A 22,685-nucleotide genomic window follows, 5' to 3' on the forward strand; every position below is an offset into this window, starting at 1 on the left:
AACCCCCTTTCCTATCCCGAATAGGCGTGATGTGGTGTCACACCCTCCAGCTGCATGCACCAGGGGCAAGTAGTAACAAATGTCACTGCCTAAGTTCATCTTCAGTTCAGTTATGTTCCACACCCTCTGTTTCTTCCCCATCTGTTTTCCCTCAGACATGAAGTAGAGTCCCGGAGATGTTGGTTCAGCATGAAAACACAACAGAACAAGGAGATCTGTGTCCTCACCTATGACTGTGGTTGGGCTGCTAGATGCACTCTCCACTGCAGTCTGCACAATGAGAAGGTCGGCATCACCTCTGGCGTGAATGGTCTTACAACCTTTTTCTTCAAGTTTCTTGCTGAGCATGTTGATGAATCTCTGCTTGTTTGAGGAATTGGCTAGGAAATGACCCTTCCGTGTTGCAAGTGGCATGTCTTCAACAAAGATAACCTCTGGAGCCACCATACCTCTTGAGCGTCTCATGTGAGCAACATCTTTTGTTGATGGGCCTGTGTCATATCCATCAAAAACTATGACTGGGTTTGGGTATTTCCGTGATACATGGTCAACGTACATGTTAAAGATTGTGGCAAATGTGACATTTCTTGGCCACGGGATTTTCTGAAGGAGAGATCCACCATCCAGGACATGAACCATATTATGCTCTTGTGATACTGACATTTCACTTCCCTTTCCTGATATCCATAATGCCTCAGCCAAGGCAGGTTTGTTTGCTGCTCTCATAAGTCCAGATGGCTCAAAAAGACAAGAAGGAAGAGTACTGAGTTCATACTTGAAGATTTCAGAAATGTCCTCTGCATTCCTCTGTGCTGCTGTCACTAATCGCTGGAAAAGTAACTGGGAATCCACATTGATTGCATCACCATCAACCTTCGCTGAAGACTTGATATCCATTGTAATGACCTGCTCTTTCTTCTTGAAGGAATACTCAAAAACTTGTTTACCCACCATTGACTGTAGGATATGGTTTCCAACTTCCAGTCCTCTGTCAGCATTAACAGTGTTACCTGCTGTAACACCTGTGGTAATGTTGCGAAGTGAGGTATCAGAGGTGAATGGATCACGTTCTTGCAGGAAAGCCAAGAGTTTGTATGTGTCTTTGTCATCACGTTTCTGTCTGGCAACTGTCATGTCTTTGTGTTGTTCGTTGGTAATGTAGTCTGTATCAGTGAACTCCTGCATTGCATCGCTGATGTCAGCACAAGCTGGCATCGAAAGTAACCACTGTGTTCGTTGTGAATCAGACATTCCCCGCCCTCTTGTCAGTCCACCACTGGTTTTCATGTTTGCTCTATGACTAGGTCTGATGACAAACCAGCCCAATATCTGTCACTGCGTCGAATGACATGGAAGCCAGATGTAAACATAGCATATACCTCTGGGTGCCTTTCCTCAAGGTGCATCATTTCTTATAAATAGATGTGTACAGATTTAGCATACAAGTTGTGTCCTGTGGCAGCGAAGAATGGCAGCATTCTTTTAAGAGTACAGAGATAAAGAAGCCAGTGTCCTGTTCTTTCTGCTTTGATGAACATGCGTAGCAAATCCACCATCTCAATATACTGTATCCACAAAGTTGCTGTCCGAGAAGGAGCTAGAGACGCCGTCACTATTTGAAGTTTCCTCTGTACACTGTTGAGGGCTTCATCCTGGCACACAGCATCACAAGACACTTCACCATGCAGTAGTTGGTCAAAAAGGTTGAGACTCTTTTCCAAATCACAGTCCAAGCTCTCAATGTGATTTTCCTCGGGATCATGTGATGGACGTTGATGGTCCGATTCGATTGTAGTACTTTCTTCAGATTGACATATCTGTTCAGTATCAGTCTCTGATGTAAGGTCCTGTTTGGCAACTGTTTGAGGAACGGAGAAAGCCTTTTGTACTAATAGGGCATTTAGTGCAGCATTGATCAGGAAGTGTCCTCTTACTGCCCTTGACAGCGCCTTTCCACTGAGCATGTGCATAACTGTGTTTGGTGCATACACGACTTCCATCAGTTCCTGTAAACCTGAACCTCTCATGATACATCCGAGGTAGCTCATTTCTGTGTGGAAACCTCCAAGACGCAGAACAATATTCTTGAGATCACTGGTCAGTGGTTCATTCTGGATGATGATTTGAGCTTTCCACCACAGTGGTTGATCAAATGTTAAGATGGGTGTCACATTTTGAGCCTTAGCCTGTGCACAAACGAAGTGAAGAGTGGAATAAACACAGCTCATGTCGGTAGCACTCATGTCAATCATTGGCATGTATGAGATGGATGATTTTCCTGGGTATGGCCCCTTCGCTACTGTTTGCATCAATCCTGTCCAGCCAGGCCTAGGTGAACGTAAAGGCCACACAATTTTCCACAGAAGATCCATCTTCCATGTTGGGTCAATACAGCTGAGGTCACCAAGTTCATAGTATGTCAAGGGCAGGCTTGCAAGCGGGAGTGATTTGAAGAATTTTATGTCTATTTTCCCTATTTCTGCAATTTCTTCATTTGATGCAAAGCTTCTTGGAATTTGAAGTTTGTTTCTTATTCCTGGAGTGATGGCAGCGATGATCCCCATGCCATGAAATGTGTTGTATCCATCAAGGGTGTTGGTGTTGTGGTCAGCATTATCAACAATGTACTGAATGAAATGGCCTGCTTGAAGACCTGGTATGTCAGTGCCCTGTGTCTTTGCAGCACACACCTCAAACCTCTTCACCTCTGAGTATGATGCACAAAACCCTTGACTGTGCAGGGTATCGATGAGGAACTTAGAAGCAAACTGTTGATGCATCTGTACTGCTAAACCTATCTGGAGAGGAGCAAGAATAACCCTTGGGCGCGTTGCTTGAATAATGGCCTGTCCAACTGAGGCTATCTTGGTGTCTGCTTTTTTTTCTGAAAACAATGATTTTAGCAGAAGGTACAGCGAATCAGGAAGCATTGATATGTTGTTATCAATAGATGAAATGTCCTGTGAGTTTGGGTATATCTGTTTCGATGTATCTAAGGATTTGACATCATTCTTTATCAGGTTTGCAACAGTTCTCACCATTCTTAATTTCTCATCTTCACTGTCACTCAGTTTAGGAGAATCATAAAACTCGGCAAGAACAGCTGAAGCAGTCTTTGTGAATGTAACAACACTTGATCTTCCATTGATGTTGGTAATAATGACATCACTTCCAAAATGTTCTTCAATTTTCTTTCTCATGTACTTAACGCTGTAAGGATCACTGCATCCAAACTCCTCCATTTTCTGAACAAGATCACTGACTGTATTCTGCTCATTGTCATTTTCTGATAGATAGTCCATCACTTTCAGAAAGGTGCTTTCCTGCAGATTATTTTTTGGTCTTCCAGGTGACGGTTCATGTGTGTCAGATTGAAATGAAAGTGGGATCTGTTTACCTGTACGGAAGTTGATGTTGCATACTTGATGGTATACTGCGTCTGCTGCATGTAAATCTTGTGCAAAGTCAATCCTGGACAGCACCTTCTGCGACCATTCATCACCACGATCAATGCAGAGTTGACGAACCGTTCTCTGAAAATCACTGGTTCTAACCGGGAAAACATCATGCCCTCTCTTCTTCCCACTTATTTTCGCAGAATTTGCACAAAAAAGGCAATGTTCCCTGAACTGAAACACTGGTTGTTCTGAGCGAAGTGTTGGATGACAGATTGATGAGTCATTTAACTTGCATTCTTTCTTCAGATCTTTAACAATGACATTTTTGTTACAATATTGCTGACGGCAATCAAGATGAACAGACTGTCCTGGTTTGGTAGAAATACTGTCCTTTCTCAAGATACTGGCACTATTTATTCCACAACTTCCCTTCTCTCGTAGTACAACCGTCTTCTGCCCATTTGTAAGTGGTGTATTGCAGATGACACAAACATCCATGATGGCTCAACTGAAAAAGACAAGAAACGAATTTTAAGTGAATTGTGAAATAAGAGCTCTTATTTGGTTATATTATCAAAATAATGAATAAAAATATAAACAAAACGGTAAACAAAAGGGTATTTAAGGATAAAAGCTTTTAATTTATCGTCTTTGGGACGCTACATAGTTTTTTTTACGCAAAAAAACTCAAAAAACGGGAAATGAAAATGACCCAAAAACGTTTCCATACTTTTTTAACCCGTGAAATGAGGGCCTTGTAAATACGTTTTTCTTCTGGTATAAACTCATAATTAAACTCGTTATTTTGAAAATATTGATGTTGTTGAATCTTTCATAACATAAACACATGATAAGGTTACCTGATAATTTATAGAATTGGATAAAATTGTCTGAATAGGCCCTAGCGGTAAATGATAACGTCATTCGGACGTCTCCACAGATTCTAAATATTTTGTGATATTAACATTTTCATCGTGTTTTGGTTATTGCATACGCTCATTTTATGTTTAGACATGTAAATAGGCATATACTTACTGTGCAAATGATTCCATTTTGATGAACTCTGTTTGTTTTTCAATTTGCCGTTAACAGCGTCAACGTCATTCTTTGTTGTTAGTATTGCGAGTTGTCTCCCTTTGCGCCTACGGAGGTCTTTATGGGACATCATTTTCGCCTTTTTTGATAGCGAGTTTAAAGTTTAAAAAAACAATGTTGCACCACCTACATTTTTCTACATTTTTGATATGTTATTTTACTGATACTAATCCTTCATTTCCAATAAAAAACGTTTCTTTTGCAATTTGTTCTAGGTATAACTATAGATTGACTGGACTATAAAGCTAAAAACAAAAACGATTTTTTGTACAATCAGGGGTCATAATCCAGAAAGTTATGGTCTTAAATGTGCAAATATCAAAAGGGACTGAGATGTTTGGAATATAAAGATATGTTTTAAGTTTCATCAAAATTGGATAAAAATTGTGACCTCTAGAGGGTCCATAACCGTTGAATTACATACTTATATACAATTTTCATACAAAGAAGAGCGGCCATTTTGTCGGCAGTTTCATTTCGATTTTCACAAAATTTCAATTCAACCTTCATTATGGTGGGATGGTGATCTAAACGGTTTTTAAAATCAAAAAAAAAATTGTGACTTCTAGAGAAACCACAAGCTAAAAATGTGATTTTTCGATCAATCAGGGAACATAATCCAGGAAGTTACGATACTTTATGCGCAAATATCGAAAAGAACTAAGGTCTTTGGATTATAAACATTCATTTCAAGTTTCATCAAAATTGGTTTAAAATTGTGACCTCTATTGGGTCCACAACCTTGATATACCATATTTTTACGCTATTTTAGTACGAGAGGCGGCCATTTTGTCTGTTAGTTTTTGGCCGATTTTCACAAAATTCGAACTCAGTCGTCCTTAGGGTGTAACGGTGATATAATAATAGTTTTTTTTAAATCGGATAAAAATTATGACCTCTGTACGTCCACAAGCTAAAAATGTAATTTTTTGTATAATCAGGGGCCATAATTCGTGAAGTTTCGATCCAATATGCGCGAATATCGAAAGCAACCAAGATCTTTGGGTTATAAACATGCATTTCAAGTTTCATCAAAATCGTCACAAAATTGTGAACTCCAGAGAGTCCACATGAAAATGTGGGCGTATAAAAATTGGCGATGGTTAATATTGGGTCAAAAATAATTCCTTTCTAATGGGTAGTCTGTTGTGTGAAACCATTGTACAACAGTCCGAAATATCATGAGTAGAACAAAGGGATTGAAAATTGAAAATGGCGTATTTAATTGTTAAGCGAAACCTACACTAAGAGTGGATAAAATCTGTTCGTATTACCATCGTATAGAGAATATTCACTTGAGTTCTTTTTCTTTCACAGTGACAATATTTGAACTAAGAGTGTTTTACTTGGTTCATCTACAGTGAAAATATGTCATTTTTATACGTCCACATTCATAATGTGGAAGTATTATGCCGTGGACCCTGTCTGTCTGTGTGTGTGTGTGTGTGTGTGTGTGTGTGTGTATGTATGTGTGTGGGTCACCTACAGGGCGCAATTCTTACTTGATTTTTTTCAAACTATGTATACTTATTCCTTATACCCTAAGGATGATCCTTATTGTTTTTGGTGCATGCCCGACCCCCAGGGGCAGAGCCAAGCCAATTTTTTGTATTTGTCGTCTACAGACAGCATTTCTTAATGTATCATTTTGAAACTTTGCATACTTATTTTTTGTACTCTTAAGGAACATCCCTATCGTTTGGTGTGCATACCCAGCCCTCAGGGGCAGAGCCACTCCCATTTTCTTGTTGTGTGTCTGTGTGTCGCCTACAGGCCACAATTCTTAAGTGATCATCTTGAATCTTTACATACTTATTCCTTATACCCTAAGAATGATCACTATTGTTTTTAGTGCATGCCCGATCCCCAGGGGCAGAGCCACGCCCATTTTCTTGTGTGGCTGTGTGTCGCCTACAGGCCACAATTCTTAAGTGATCATATTAAATCTTTACATACTTATTCCTTATTCCCTAAGGATGATCACTATTGTTTTTAGTGCATGCCCGATCCCCCAGGGGCAGAGCCATGCCCATTTCTTGTATTTGTTTGTCGTCTACCTGCCACATTTCTTAACGCATCATCTTGAAATTTTGCATACTTATTCTTTGTACCCTAAGGAACATCCCTATCCTTTTGGGTGCATGCCAACCCCCAGGGGCAGAGCCACGCCCATTTTCTTTCTGTGTGTCGCCTACAGGCCACAATTCTTAATCAATATGAATTCCTTATACCCTAAGGATGATCCCTGTTGTTTTATATGCCCACATAGAAATGTGGACGTGTAGTGCCGTCGGGCCCCGTCCATCCGTCGGTCCGTCCATCGTCCACAATTGTATGTTGTTTACATTAGTGAGATGAATAAGTCTATTTAATTTCAATAATTTCTGTTTATAACGTCTAGAGTTATGGCCCCTGTTTCACTTTGTTGCACATTGTGAACGCTCTAATGCCAAAAGTTAACATCCGATCTTTGTGAAATTGATATGCAATATTCAAATTAGGGAAACGAAAAATCCTATTGAATTTCAGCAATTTCCGTTTATTACTTCTAGAGTTATGGCCCTTGTTTCATTTTGTTTAACCTTGTGAACGCTCTAACCCCAAAAGTTATCATCCTATCTTTCTGAAATTTATATGCATTATTTAAATTAGTGAAGCGAAGAATCCTATTTAATTTCAATAATTTCCGTTTGTAACGTCTAAAAGTTATGGCCCGTGTTTCACTTTGTTGAACCTTGTGAATGCTCTAATGCCGAAAGTTAACATCCGATCTTTGTGAAATTTATATGCAATATTTAAGAGTAAACAATAAAGTGGGGGACCCCTCGGGACTACATCTTATCGTTAATGCCATCCGGTGCGAATGTTCTTAAAGTGTGAATCCATTTGAATTCATTGGCTTTCCTTACGGCATCGGTTTTGCCGTTATCTGGGTCAGTCTTAAAAAGCTCTATGATTTTAATCATAACATTTCTACTCATATGTCTATCTAAGTTGAAGTGTAGTGCGACCGGCTTTGGCCTGTTGTGTATAATATAGCTGCATAGTGTTCCTTTATTGTCCCCCGCCTTTCGAAGAAAGCAGGGGACTATTAAAATGGGTTCGTCCGTCCGTCCGTCCGTCACACTTTTTGGGACACAATAACTCTCTTCCTAATTGAGCTAGAATGTTCAAACTTGGTGTATGTGTTTATTAGGTCAATGCCTTGATGGAGTTCGAAGATGAGCATTTTCCGCTTAGGGTAAGCAGGGATAAGCAATTTGATTGGTTGATGCTTTGGGACACGATAACTCTCCTCCTAATTGGGCTAGAATGTTCAAACTTGGTGTATGTGTTGATTAGGTCAATGCCTTGATGGAGTTCGAAGATGAGCATTTTCCGCTTAGGGTAAGCAGAGATAAGCAATTTGATTGGTTGATGCTTTGGGACACGATAACTTTAGTTCTAATTAAGTGAGATTGATGAAACTTGGTGTATAGTTTATTATATGAATACCTTAACTAAGTTCGATAATGAACATTTTTTGCTGAGGGTAAGCAGAGTGATAAGCAATTTGATTGGTAGAAACTTTGGAACACAATAACTCTCCTTCTAATTGAGGTAGAATGTTCAAACTTGGCATAGGTGTCTATTAGGTGAATGTTTAAACTTGATGTAGATGTAGATGTTCATTAGGTGAATGTCTTGACTGAGTTCAATAATTAACATTTCGAGCTGAAGCTAAGCAGAGCTAATCGATTTCATTTGTCGATGGTTTGGGACAAGATAATCTTGATTCTATCTGATAGAGAGTGATGAAACTTAGTGAAAAAAAAAAATGTGCGATTAATTAATATGTGTCATCTATTTATTTTGCAATTTCGGCGGGGGACATCAGCCTCACTGTTGGCTTGTTCGTTTTGAAAAGACACGTTTGCTTTCTCCTACGTATGTATTGTTTTTTTGAGGAGCATGTTAATAGGTAGACTATATATCTACTTAACAATTATAGCCCGTGCGGCAGGAATATTTCTTGCCAGTTTTACCACTAATAAAGTAAATATTTTGGTCTAATTTGTAGCAGATATCACAGTCTTTCTTGATACATTTTTCGAATAGATTTTGAAACATGACTCCGCTGGTTTGCGGGTCCCGTGGTGGATGGATGAATCTTGCTTTCATCAGCGTATCCTTCAAATGTGAAAAGTTTGATAAAGTCTTCTTAAGAGAATTTCATGATCGCCAGTATCAAATGCGGCAGACAAATCTAACAGGGTCAAGGACACAAGTTTACCACTATCTACGGAGCGCAGCAGATCATTTAGCACACAAAGGAGAGTTGTCTCAGTGCTATGATGTGGTCTGTAAGCAGATTGAAATTTGTCTAAAAGATTTCGAGAAACTACGAAGGACTGTAGTCGATTGTTTATTGCCTTTTCAATGATTTTGGAGAGGAATGACAAATTTGAGACAGGTGTGTAATTCTTAAGCACATTCCGGTCAAGAGAAGTTTTCTTAATAGGGGTCTTACAACGGCATCTTTATATATTAAAGGAAATACTCCTGTACTAAGACTTGTGTTCACAATCTGAGTAATGACTGGAAGAAGCAGATCAAGATATTCAACAAGGATATTTGTTGGAAGAGGATCGAGTAGACAAGTTGTCTTCTTAGATGATTTGATAAGTTTTTCAATTTCATCGTTAGAGAATGACTCAAAATATGTTAGATAATCTCCACATGTGGCTGAAAAAGGTGTAATGCCTTCAGCTTCTTCATTTTCACTGGAGTGATCTAATTGTTCACGTATTTGATTTATTTTGGATGAAAAGAATTGACAGAAAGAGTTTGCAAGATTGTCATCATCGTCAGATTTTGGAAGAATTATCTCAGTTGTAGTACCAAGTAGTGATTTCATAAAATTATGACACTGATTGGGAGACTTAAATTCATCCGTTAGCTTTTGGACGCAGTATGCGGATTTTGCATCTTTGATTGTCTTTGAGTATGCACCTCTTGCTTTTCGGTAGATTTGACGATGGACTTCTAGCAGAGAATGGCGATATTTTCGTTCCGCTTTACGACGATCTTCTTTTGCTATGAGAACATCTTTATTGTACCAAGACCTGCCAGGCCGGAGATATACCTTCTTAGTCACAATAGGGGCATGCTTATCAAGTAGGGCAAGTAAAGTGCTATTAAATTTACCGCACAGTTCGTTAAGCTCTATAGGTGTATTTGACAGGAGATCTGAAGACTTCAGGTCGTTGCTGAAAACTTCCCTGTCTAATGATTTAATCTTCCTAAACGAAATGGTAACTGGCTGCAACTTCGGTTTTTCAAAATTCCATAGGGTTGAAACGAGATAGTGATCTGATATTTGAATATCAGTAACTGATGCACTTTGAATGAGAGTACATGGCTCTGGGGTCAGAATCCAGTCAAGAATGTGACCCGATTTGTGTGTGGTATGCTGAATGTGTTGACTATAGTTGTGCGAGGCTAAAATCTTGACTACCCTCCTACTGCTAGTGCAATCTGGTTTGTCATAGTGAATATTAAAGTCACCTAAAATAACAGAATTGGTTTTTGATGTTGTTGATAAAAGAACAGATAATTCTTCTTCAAAGTCAGATATTTTGTATCTGTTTTTACTAGATGAGGGTGGGCGATACAAACAAATCGCATGAACGCATGTGTTGTAAGAGCTTATTTTTAGGTTAAGGCTTTCGAAAGTTTTAAAAGTTTGGTAATTAGGTAGTCTTTCAATGCAAAGAGAAGATTGAAATAGAACTCCGATACCACCACCGGTACCAGTTGATCTATGTGCATTAATAAAGGAATATCCGGTAGGTGTAAGTTCAGATATTCTGGAGTCGTCACCTTCGGCTTTTAGCCATGTCTCTGTCAAAAACAAAACATCTATTTTGTCATCAATAATTAAATCAGCAATGTCAAAAACTTTATTGCGACAAGATCGTGTATTTAGAAGGGCAACGTGTAGTTTGGGTTTAAACTTGGTTTCTTTCTTGGCATGTAAGTCAGCAGATCAGCAGGTGAGTAAGAGATCATTAAATGTTCAGTCAAGGTGTGATTAAATGAGTCTGGCCAGTGATTAATTTGCAAGTTGTAGTCAATATAATGAGTAGAGTTCTGAGTAAGGTTCAGGAAAATAACACAGAAAGTAAAATTCACAATAAAATTCTTAATGTAAGACATAAATCTTTAAATATATCCAAAGTTATATATCCAAATTTCATGGGAATAGACACAAACAAAGCTCTATAGTGTAATACAACAGTATGCCGAGTATTAATCCACAAATTAATCCACTTTATGATATATTATCCAAAAACTCAGAGAGCCATTACATGTGCAGCCAGCTAGGCGCCATCTTGAATTCAATTAATTAACGAAACTAGTAGCTGAGAGAAATCTGGGAAGGCTGTTCGCCTATTTACAGATTTTTTACTGCAATATTTAAATTGGGGAAACGAAGAAGCCTATTGAATTTCAGCAATTTCTGTTTATTACTTATAGAGTTATGGCCCTTGTTTAACCTTGTGAACGCTCTAACCCAAAAAGTTATCATCCTATCTTTCTGAAATTTATATGCATTATTTAAATTAGTGAAATGAAGAAGTTAATTGAATTTCAGCAATTTCTGTGTATTACGTCTAGAGTTATGGCTCTTATTTCACTTTATTGAACCTTGTGAACGCCAAAAGTTATCATTCGATCTTTCTGAAATTTATGTGCATTATTTAAATAAGTGAAACGAAGAAGCTTATTGAATTTCAGCAATTTCTGTTTATTACATCTAGAGTTTATGGCCCTTGTTTCACTTTATTGAACTTTGTGAATGCTCTAACATCAAAAGTTATCTGCCGATCTGTATGAAATTTACATGCGTCATTTAAATTAGTAAAGAGAAGAATCCTATTGAATTTCAGCAATTTCCGTTTATTAATTCTAGAGTTATGGCCCTTGTTTCACTTTTTTCAACCTTGTTAATGCTCAATTGATGAAAGTTATCATCCGATATGTATGAAATTTATATGCATCATTTAAATTTGTGAAACGAAAAAGCTTGTCAAATTTCAACAATTTCTGTAGATTACTTCCAGAGTTGAGACCCTTGTTTCAATTTGTAGAATTTGTGAACCCACAAAGAGCAAAAATTATAATCTGATCTGTATGGAACTGTCTTGTAAAGGCCCCCAATTACCTACAAAGGAATAAATATGCGACAACCCTTGTCGACCGCTCGGACGATTTAGCTGCTGTGGGCGTATGTTTCGTTGCCTGGCAACCAATTTTTGGTGCATGCCCGACTCCCAGTGGCAGAGCCATGCCCATTTCTTGTATTCATTGTTTGTCATCTACAGACCACATTTACCGTATCACCTTGAAACTTTGCATACTTACTCCTATCCTGAGGAATATCCTTATTGTTTGTGGTGCATGCCCAACCCCCAGGGGCAGAGCCACGCCCATTTTCTTTTTTTGTGTCTGTGTGTCGCGTACAGGCCATAATTCTTAATCGATCGCCTTGAAAAAGTTTCATATGAATTCCTTATACCCAAAGGATGATCCCTATTGTTTTTGGTGCATTGTTTGTCATCTACAGACTGCATTTCTTAACGTATCACCTTGAAACTTTGCATATTGACTCCTTCTATTCTAAGGAACATCCCTCTTGTTTGTGGTGAATGCCCAGCCCCCAGGGTCAGAGCCACGCCCATTTTCTTTTTGTGTGTATGTCACTTACAGCCTGCAAAGCTTAATCGATCATCTTGAAAACTTTTTTATACTTATTCCTTATACCCTAAAGCTGACCTCTATTATTTTTGGTGCATGCCCGACCCCCTGGGACAGAGCTACGCCCGAAATGTTGGTGCCTTTTGTGTCGCCTACAGGCCGCAATTCTTAACAGATCCTTTTGAAACTTTGCATACCTATTCCTTATACCCTAAGGATGCCCCCTGTTGTTTTTTGGTGATAGCTCAACCCCCATTCTCAGAGCCACACCCATTTTTTCTTTGTGTCTCTGTGAGTTGCCTACAGGTCACGATTCTTAATGGATTGTCTTTGAACTTGGGATATGTATTCTTTATAGCCTAAGGACGACAACTACATGTCCCAACCCCCAGGGGCAGAGCCACGCCCAATTTCTATGTTTATCGTTTACAGGCCGGAATTCTGAATGGATTAACTTGGTACTTGGCATATGTATTCCTTATAGCCTAAGGGCATCAACTATTGATTTTGGTGAATGCCCGACCCCCAGGGGCAGAGCCACGGCCAATTTTTGATTTTAGCGCCCAAATGGCCATAATTCTGAATGGATTATCTTGGAACTTGGTATACTTATTCCTTATACCCTAAGGACGGCAACTATTGATGTTGTCATTTTAATAACAGGATGGTACCTATTTATATTGTTTCCATATCCAACCCCCATGGGCAGAGCCATGCCCATTTTTTGTCCCCCGCCTTTCGAAGAAAGCAGGGGACTATTAAAATGGGTTCGTCCGTCTGTCTGTCTGTCCGTCCGTCTGTCTGTCCGTCACACTTTTTGGGACACAATAACTCTCTTCCTAATTGAGCTAGAATGTTCAAACTTGGTGTATGTGTTTATTAGGTCAATGCCTTGATGGAGTTCGAAGATGAGCATTTTCCGCTTAGGGTAAGCAGAGATAAGCAATTTGATTGGTTGATGCTTTGGGACACGATAACTCTCTTCCTAATTGGGCTAGAATGTTCAAACTTGGTGTATGTGTTGATTAGGTCAATGCCTTGATGGAGTTCGAAGATGAGCATTTTCCGCTTAGGGTAAGCAGAGATAAGCAATTTGATTGGTTGATGCTTTGGGACACGATAACTTTTAATTGAGCTAGAATGTTCAAACTTGGTGTATGTGTTTATTAGGTCAATGCCTTGATGGAGTTCGAAGATGAGCATTTTCCGCTTAGGGTAAGCAGAGATAAGCAATTTGATTGGTTGATACTTTGGGGCACGATAACTCTCTTCCTAATTGAGCTAGAATGTTCAAACTTGGTGTATGTGTTGATTAGGTCAATGCCTTGATGGAGTTCGAAGATGAGCATTTTCCGCTTAGGGTAAGCAGAGATAAGCAATTTGATTGGTTGATGCTTTGGGACACGATAACTTTAGTTCTAATTAAGTGAGATTGATGAAACTTGGTGTATAGTTTCATTACAGTAATACCTTGACTAAGTTTGATAATGAGCATTTTCTGCTCAGGGTAAGCAGAGCAATACGCAATTTGATTTTTATATGTGTCCTCTAATTATTTTCCTATTTCGGCGGGGGACATCAGCCTCACTGTTGGCTTGTTGTATTTATCGTCTACAGGCTGCAATTCTGAAGGGATCATCATGGAACTTTGCATATTTATTCCTTATACCATAAAGACAGCAATTATTTATTTTTATGCTTTCCCCAACCTCACACCTACTTTTTTGTTAGTATTTTGTCTGTAAATTTGGCAAAACAAACCCGACGCCTAGCCTTCCTTGCCTCTGATCATATTACAGCCCTTGCCTCTGATCATATTACAGCCATTTCATATTTCATTCTCTTCATTTTAAAAAGTACCATATCAATCAAAGCTGGAATGTGGACGTATATTGCAGCGTTAGCAATGCTCTTGTAGTAACTAACAGTTTGCCCTAAAATTAAGATGCCAGTTTTCTTGTGTACATGACGTCATCACTTGGTACCAGTGAATAAAAAGCTCTCCGCTGAGGCTGTTTAAAAGTAAAATGCCTTCTTCAACAGTTGTGGATAGGATTACCATAGACTATGGATAATTAAGAAGAGCTTTTTGTCAAATTCGCGAAACTGTTCCTTTTTTTTCCCTTTTCCATTTTTCTTAGATCTCACAAACTGTAAGAAGCGAAGGTTGTGAGCGGACCAGAAATGGTGTAAATGTTTAACGTGCACGAAAACTTCTTGTTTAGAGATTCTAATCGTTATTCTTGTGTATGAAACAATGGTCATAAATATCGGGAGTAGGAAAAAAGCGTATCCAGCATCCACAATTGCTTGTGGCCGCTCTATAGGCTAAAATTAATATCCGATTGACTTTAAATTTATACAGTGTTTAAGGTCATGAGACAAAGAATCCTATTGATTTTCAGCGATTTTCGATAATTACTGCCAAAGTTATGGCCCTTGATCACTTTGAAAAATCTTGTGGAGTGTTTAAGGTCATGAGACAAAGAATCCTATTAATTTTCAGCGATTTTCGATAATTACTGCCAAAGTTATGGCCCTTGATCACTTAGAAAAATCTTGTGGATGCTCTAGAGACTAAAGTTAATATCCGATTTATACACAGTGTTTGAGGTCATGAGATGAAGAATCATAATGATTTTCAACGATTTTGGATAATTACTGCCAAAGTTATGGCCCTTGATCACTTTGAAAAATCTTGTGGATGCTCTAGAGACTAAAGTTAATATCCGATTTATACACAGTGTTTGAGGTCATGAGATGAAGAATCATAATGATTTTCAACGATTTTGGATAATTACTGCCAAAGTTATGGCCCTTGATCACTTTGAAAAATCTTGTGACGCTCTAGAGGCTAAAGTTATCATCTGATTGACTTCAGATTGATACAGAGTTTAAGGTCTTGAGATGAACAAGTATATTGATTTTCAATGAATCTTTTTGACTTGAACAGCTAAATCCATGATGTTAAAAGTTTCGTATACTAAACGTTAGCATGGGGCAGAACTTTATAAAAACCAAACAAATTCTAATGGTTTTCTTATAATTACTTAATGAGTTGTTACTCCTAATCAGATTTTAATGTATTATAAATGTTTCATTACCGAAAAAATTAAAAGTGCGACTACTCTTGTTGACTGCCCGGACAATATAGCTGCTGTGGGCGTATGTTTCGTTGCCTGGCAACCTATCTTTCTTTTCACAGTAACAATATTTGAACTACGAGTGTTTTGCTGTTAACCAAAATATGGGTTTTAGTAACTAACAGATAAAATGAGAGAGAGAAATGGGGTTTAACTTCCAATCGACAAAAACCAGGTGATTTCGGGACTAACATGTGGTTTAATTTTATTTCAATAATTTGCTCATGCGCATAGGGGTCTTTCGCATTGGGAGGAAACCGAAGAACCCTTAGAATAATGAATAGGCCTATATGACTTTAGTCTTGATTACGATATCGATTTTCAATGTAAACTCTAATTACGCGCTTGAGGTTACTAATTCAATTTCAAAATTTCGGGACAAACATATGGTTTAATTTCAATATTTCGCATCAATGTAGAGGTCTTTAGCATTTGGAAGAAACCAGAGGACCCACAGAAAACCCACTAGGTTAAACTGACAACCCTACTCCTTGTCACGTACAACTGGGGAATCGAAACCACGCCAGTCGACTCTGACAGACTTAATAATACAACGCGCATGCGCTAGTAGCTTTCAGATCTTACTAGCCCAGCCAACATTCTACTAGCCCATAGTACAATGTAAGAAACTGACACTAGATGTAAAAATTCTGATTTAGACTGTTGTTTTGTTCATCATTAATCAATCAAAAACACCAAAATACATGCACTTAAATTTATTTTGGCACATTTAATAATACAACAAATAGACTTTGTTCATTGTTGCCTCTGTTTTTCCATCAAATAATGAATTCATTAATCAGTCATGAAGACATATATAATATATTAAAATTCAATTTGGCACATTTCATTTCATATTTCATATTTGTCCTTTGGAAGTTTAATCTTCAATACAATAGATTTTTTCAGGGGCCTCATTTGTATTTATATTTCATTTATGTTTTATAAATTCAATTGTGATGTGCAAAATAATATGATGTAATGTCCTTAAAATTTAATATAAGTTGTCACTGAGTGATGAAGTTATTTATAGCAGAGCACGTGTATTACGAGGGTCATTGCCGTAATATATCGCTGTTATAAAACCTTTTAACATCCATGTTCTTCGTTAACTTGCTTCATGTATATATTTCAACGATTAGGTTAGGCGATTTATGTTAATTAACCTGAAATATGACCGAAAAGTTATTCAATTATATCGACTTTCACTTCATAATTCCTCGAGGTGTAAACAGAGGCTGTTCTATACCCTCCCTCGTTATCATACAATTTCAACCAATCAGCAAGCTCGCTTACTCAGATTTCATACCGGTAAAGCGAAATGGAACAGCCAAAGATTAAAAACATGTAAATAGTGATGGCGACGATTTTCGAAGTTAGTTTCATGACAGTGTTCATTAAGTACAAATTATCAATTATTACAACTACCAAAATATCAGGTCGCCACACGAGCTAATTGATTTTGAATTTCATTCGCCCGTACTGACTTTTACTCGCCATGGGCGACCGGGTGAGCGTTAGTTTCTATCCCTGTTGCCCGGGCAATAAGAAAACACAAACCAGATGGAACATTTCACCCATCTACATGTTTAAACTCTTAGAATTTGTTCTACAGAATAATGTGTTTACATTCAATGATGAAATTTTGCATCAAATCTCTGGCACGGCCATGAGGTCCCCTCTGAGGCTAGATTAAAAAGATTATAAAAGATATGAATTCTATGCACGAAACAATCAAGTTCACTGCAGAATACTCTAGAGAAAAATGTTTTCTAGAGACATGGGTCAAATTACAAACAAGTTACATTTCGATTTGTATAACAAACCCACCCATTCACACTCCTACCTTCTATGAACTAATTTGTAGATATAGACTATGAAAGACCAATCTGATTAAAATACAGATCTATATTTCGTTTCGTTTTTTTATACTTTCGATGGCCTACGTTATAGCGTTGATGTTACTAGTGGATTACCCACAGTTCAAGGCAAAAAAGGTCAAACACTCGATTCGTCAGACCATTTGATTGGCTGACCCCTCATTTCAAGCAGAACACGAGTTAAATAACAAGTCTTCAAGATCCAAGTGTAGTAAAGACAAGTAAAACGAAATTTTGAACTGTAAAAACGAAACGAAATAGGATCTGTGTTTTAACCAGATTGATGAGAGACATAGCCAAAACATTCTCAATTTTTATCTAAAAAGGGGCTTTCCACGCAGAGTAGTGATAGATAATAAGAACAGGGCAAAATCTTTAACCAGAAAAGACCTGTTATGCCCGACTATGGCAACCATTTTGAAGAAACGAAAGTCACTTGTTTTTATCATGGATTATAATCCGTCTGCTGTTCATGTTAGCAAGCTCATAAAAGAGAAATGGTGCCTATTAATTCGTTCGGAAATGGGCCGTTCTCTCAGATATTAAACCCATCACAGCATTTAGAACAAACTCTAATCTAAAAGATACGCTAATGAAATTGAAACTTATATACCCACTGAGGAATCCGCAAAAGTGCAGAGTTACAGTCCAAAATTTATTCGAAAAATGTATGAAGAAAGATTGTTATATCTGCAATAAATTACTACTTTATTCGTGGTAAAACTGGTAAGAAATTTTTTTGCCGCACTAGTTGTAATTGTCTGAGTAGAAATAAAGTCTACATATATTTGTAAATAAAAACCCCAATACGTGACAAATGTGCCTTTTCAAAAAGAATAAAGGAACACTATGCAGACATTAGACACAACAGACCAAACCGGTTGCAATACATTTTTATTTGAAAGGACATTCGAGTAGAAATGTTATGTTTAAAATTATAAAGCTTTTTAAGACTGACCCAGATAAGATATAGTCCTGAATGGTCCCCCACTTTATTGTTTACTTTATAATTAATGCAATTTAAAGTTTAATTGATATAAAGGCTTATGTAATTCAAAACAAATTTATATAGATAGGGGGTGGTGTTAAATATGAATTTTTTCGGGGCCCCCTCCAAAAGTTGTAGTTACCCATGTATGAACATTTTTTTTTTTTTTTTTTTTTTCCTGACACCCCCCCCACCTCCCTGTACACACCCCCTGAAGATAGTGGTTTTTTTTTTGCAACATATAGTATTAGTATACTATCTCTACCAAATATATCAAAACAAATATACTAACTCCTTACACAAGATTTCAAAATCTCATCCAAACGCGCCATGCAAGGAAAAATGAAAATATAGTGTTCTGAAAGCACATATGCAAAAACTAGAGCTGCATTATTTCTAGAATGTCCACTTTGACCAGTCCTAGTTGGTCTCATCAGATACATCATATTAGTTATGATGGTTTTTTTGAAAGATAAGAGTCCACTGGCAAATTCAGCCATTAATTACTTAAATCATTTTAATTTACTGATATAAATATCAACCACAATGGATAATCCCTTGCAAGTAAATGTAACAGTAAAATGTTAGGTCATTAAACACTGAGAAAATATCAACACTTTGGAATTTGTGGAAATATTACCGCCATCTTGGATTTCTGCCATTTTGGATTTTCAAATCTTAAATTTAACATCACCAATGAACTCAGCGACCCTGAAAACTCTAATATAGAGTCAAGATGAGATTTATACAAGGAAAAGTAATGAAGATTTTAATGAAATCTAAATTATCACCCTCCGTTTAACCCCTACTCTCTTCAAGTGGTGTGTACATGGGTAGGGTAACTACAACTTTTGAAGGGGGCGCCGAATTTGAACATCAATATTTGTAAAATAACACCGCCCCCTTATATAGAGCTTGATATTTCATTAAGAAATATATTTATAAAGCTTGATAAGGCTATATATCGGTAATTATTATTACAGTTAAGGTTTGACCCACTTCCTGGAGATCGCAGTTAGATTTGACACATTTATGGTATGGCCTGTGTTTCACAAGGTGCTGTAGAAGGATGCCTAAGACTTTGTATTTTAGCTTACACTGGAAATTTTTATTTTTAGGTGGAAAGGTTACAAAAGAAAAGATTGAAGAAAGAACGTATGGAGAAGAGAGTGATGGAAATGAGAAGAGTACAGGAATTGATAGAACTACAAAGTCTGTTAGATAGTTTGGGATCAGAAACTGTTCGTAGTGACCTACAAACAGGGAAACATGGAGCAGTTGTAAGTTTTGACAATTTGTTTCTGTTAAATGTCACCTAAATAGAAAGGGAGCAAGACAGTTGCCAGCAGGACAATTGCTATATTGCAAAATAAAAAAAAATTGTGCGGTTGTATTTGGCCATGTACACACTTATCAAGTGTTTATGCACCGTAATAAAAATGCCATACCAGATGGTTTTCTACACAAAAATGTTCTTTCCTTTACAAAGATAGTATTTAAGTATTATTTAGAAAAATAACAAACTTTACATTTAATAAAATCCCTTGTGGAATTGACATTAAAATAATGCAGTTCCTTTGTATGCATTCATCGTCATTTTCCAACTCGTTTATAGGAGTTGCCCCCGATATCCTGCTCGATTAACCCTTTCATTACTAGTGAGTTTTAAAATGCATGACGCCAAATCCTGACAATATTCAGAAAAAACATCGAAAAAAATGCGAAATGTTCATATGATTATAGCTCAAAACCTATCAACTTATGATTTTCTGAAAGCAAATTAAATTCTCTATCCAATGGAGTCAACAATTTGTGAAAAAAATTTCAAATTGACCTTAGGAGAAAAACTTAATGCTACAAAGTTCAAAATTAATCTGACAAGTTAATTTCATTTTAAGGAGAATTTAATTTCCTTCAAAATGGTACAACATTTTTATACGTCCGTCTGTCATCCACAATTTCTTGTGAACACTCTACAGACTACATTTATGATCTGATTGCTTTGAAATTGATATATGTTGTTTGCATTAGTAAGATGAAGAAGCCTATTTGATTTCAATAATTTCTGTTAATTTATTTTGGAGTTATGGCCCTTGTTTCACTTTGTTGCACCTTGTGAAGGCTCTAACGACAAAAGTTATCAACCGATCTGTATGAAATTTATATGCATCATTTAGATTAGTAAAACAAAGAAGCCTATTGAATTTCAGCAATTTCCGTTAGTTACATCTAGAGTTATGGCCCTTGTTTAGCTTTGTTATCCCGCGCCAAACGAAGTTAGGGAGGGATATTGAAATGAGGTCTGTCCGTCCGATTACGTTTCCGGAGCATATCTCATAAACCGTTCAAGATATCTTTCTGAAACTTTGCACACATATCAACCTATTACAGTAGTTGTGCCTTTTGCTATTTAGGAATTTCTGGGATTAATATTTTTTGTGTTTCCATGGAAACAAATTTGACTTAGTTTTTGGTGTACAATTTTGTTTCCGGAGCATATCTCATAAACCGTTCAAGATATCTTTCTGAAACTTTGCACTCACATCAACCTATTACAGTAGTTGTGCCTTTTGCTATTTAGGAATTTCTGGGATTTATATTTTTTTGTGTTTCCATGGAAACAAATTTTGGTGTATAATTTTGTTTCCGGAGCATATCTCATAAACCGTTCAAGATATCTTTTTGAAACTTTGTACAGACATCTACTCTTACAGTAGCTGTGCCTTTTGCTATTTAGGAATTTCTGGGATTGATATTTTGTGTGTTTCCATGGAAACAAATTTGACTTAGTTTTTGGTGTACAATTTTGTTTCCGAAGCATATCTCATAAATTGTTCAAGATATCTTCTTGGCACTTATTTTGAATTTCCATGGAAACACATTTGACTATTCAAGATACCTTTAAAATAATTTTACCCATTATTTTATTTTCTGAAATCCAGCCTTCCGTCCTGATTTTGTTTCTGGAGCATATTTTATTATCTGTTCAAGAAATCTTTTTGAAACTTTGTACAAACATTAACCTATTATAGTATTTTATTTTCTGATGTATAAGTTAGTTGGTTAACCCATTTAACCCTGAGCCAATTAAAAGATTAGCTACCCTACCCCTAAGCTAATTAAATCAGCAGGTCCCATTTCCTAAGCCAATTAGTGGATTATTGTTAATCCTAATACCCTCTACAAAATTGCAAATGACTAAAAAAATATTTTCTATACATAGAAATACTCTTGTTACAAAAATGTACAGATTGTCGTGTTCTTTCCAATGATATAAAATTCAATTTTACAAAGTAGAAATTATATTACTATAAATAACATTGAAAAGTCAGTTCCACTAAAATTATGACATTTCTCTGTCATAATGGTAAAATAACGTGAATAAGTATCCCCTAATAATTTTTTTTAAAAAATAGAACACAAATATAGTCCCTCACGTTGGCAGCAGTGTTCAAAGTAAATGTAAATATAACTTTTAAAAAGAAATATCACCCCAAGTGACGGTCACTTCATCGCTATCGGCATTTTAACATTTCTGCCTTTCTTTGGATATATGGTCGTCTTCTTTGCTTTATTGTGTCGAAAATAAAAATATATAGTTGAAATCTTCGACAATGTAATATTCCTCTATGTAGCTTGTATTAAATCCCAAAAGTTTTGATTCAATTTAGTTTTCCAAAATCTAGAATTATTAGCCGTAAGTTTTGTGTTATCGTCTGTTTGAAAGCGCACCGTATCCAAGATGGCGGCGAAACGCTTGATCTCGGCTCGAGTATCCGTATTCTTCGCATTATAACGTCAAAAAAAAATAACAAATAGTTGATTTCTTCGACATTATCATATTCTACGATATGCCTGGCAGTAAATCATAAAAAATCTGATTTCATTTCACTCTTCATATTATAAAATTATTAGCCGTAAGTGACAACATGAAAATATTGGAATACTGCCAAAGTCATTGACACGGTGTGAATTTTCACCTCTGACCTATTACGTAAATACTGGAAGATCCTTTGTTGAAACGTATGTTTTTTATTCGATAATTGGCAAGAATGATGGGTCTGCGAGTTTATTCGCTACCGTGAGTCACTTGGTGCGAGTTGTTTCGCTATTGTCAAAAATGGGTTAACATACAGCAGCTGATTGAGGTAGGCAAAGGTTGTTGTGCAAACCTTTACAGGGAGTAGCAACCCTGCCTTGCCGAGCTACTATGATCAGAGTATGAATCTTCTGACTAGTCCCATTGATATTCCAAGAAGTTGTTTTTCCTTATGCCTTCCAAACAAGTTCAAGGGCGAGGGATGGGGTGATGACTAGCCATCTTGTTGAATCTTGTGAACGCTTGAACGACAAAAGTTATCCGAACTGTTTGAAATTGATATGCATCATTTAAATTAGTGAAATGAAGAAGCCTTTTGAATTATAGCAATTTTCGTTAATT

At 37.0% G+C, this 22,685-nt stretch overlaps 1 protein-coding gene across 3 annotated transcripts in view; it reads left to right on the forward strand.

Moving 5' to 3' along the window:
* LOC126825393 (caprin-1) overlaps positions 1 to 22,685 on the forward strand; it is a 294,531-nt gene that overhangs the window by 110,183 nt on the left and 161,663 nt on the right. For all 3 annotated transcript variants that reach the window (XM_050555032.2, XM_050555033.2, XM_056101546.1), the window contains exon 4: positions 19,363 to 19,524. In XM_050555032.2, the coding sequence (XP_050410989.1) occupies positions 19,363 to 19,524 (162 nt within the window). The remainder of the gene's footprint in view (positions 1 to 19,362; positions 19,525 to 22,685) is intronic.

Source organism: Patella vulgata, chromosome 6 (genome assembly GCF_932274485.2).
Source record: "Patella vulgata chromosome 6, xgPatVulg1.2, whole genome shotgun sequence".
Taxonomy (NCBI): Eukaryota; Metazoa; Mollusca; class Gastropoda; family Patellidae; genus Patella; species Patella vulgata.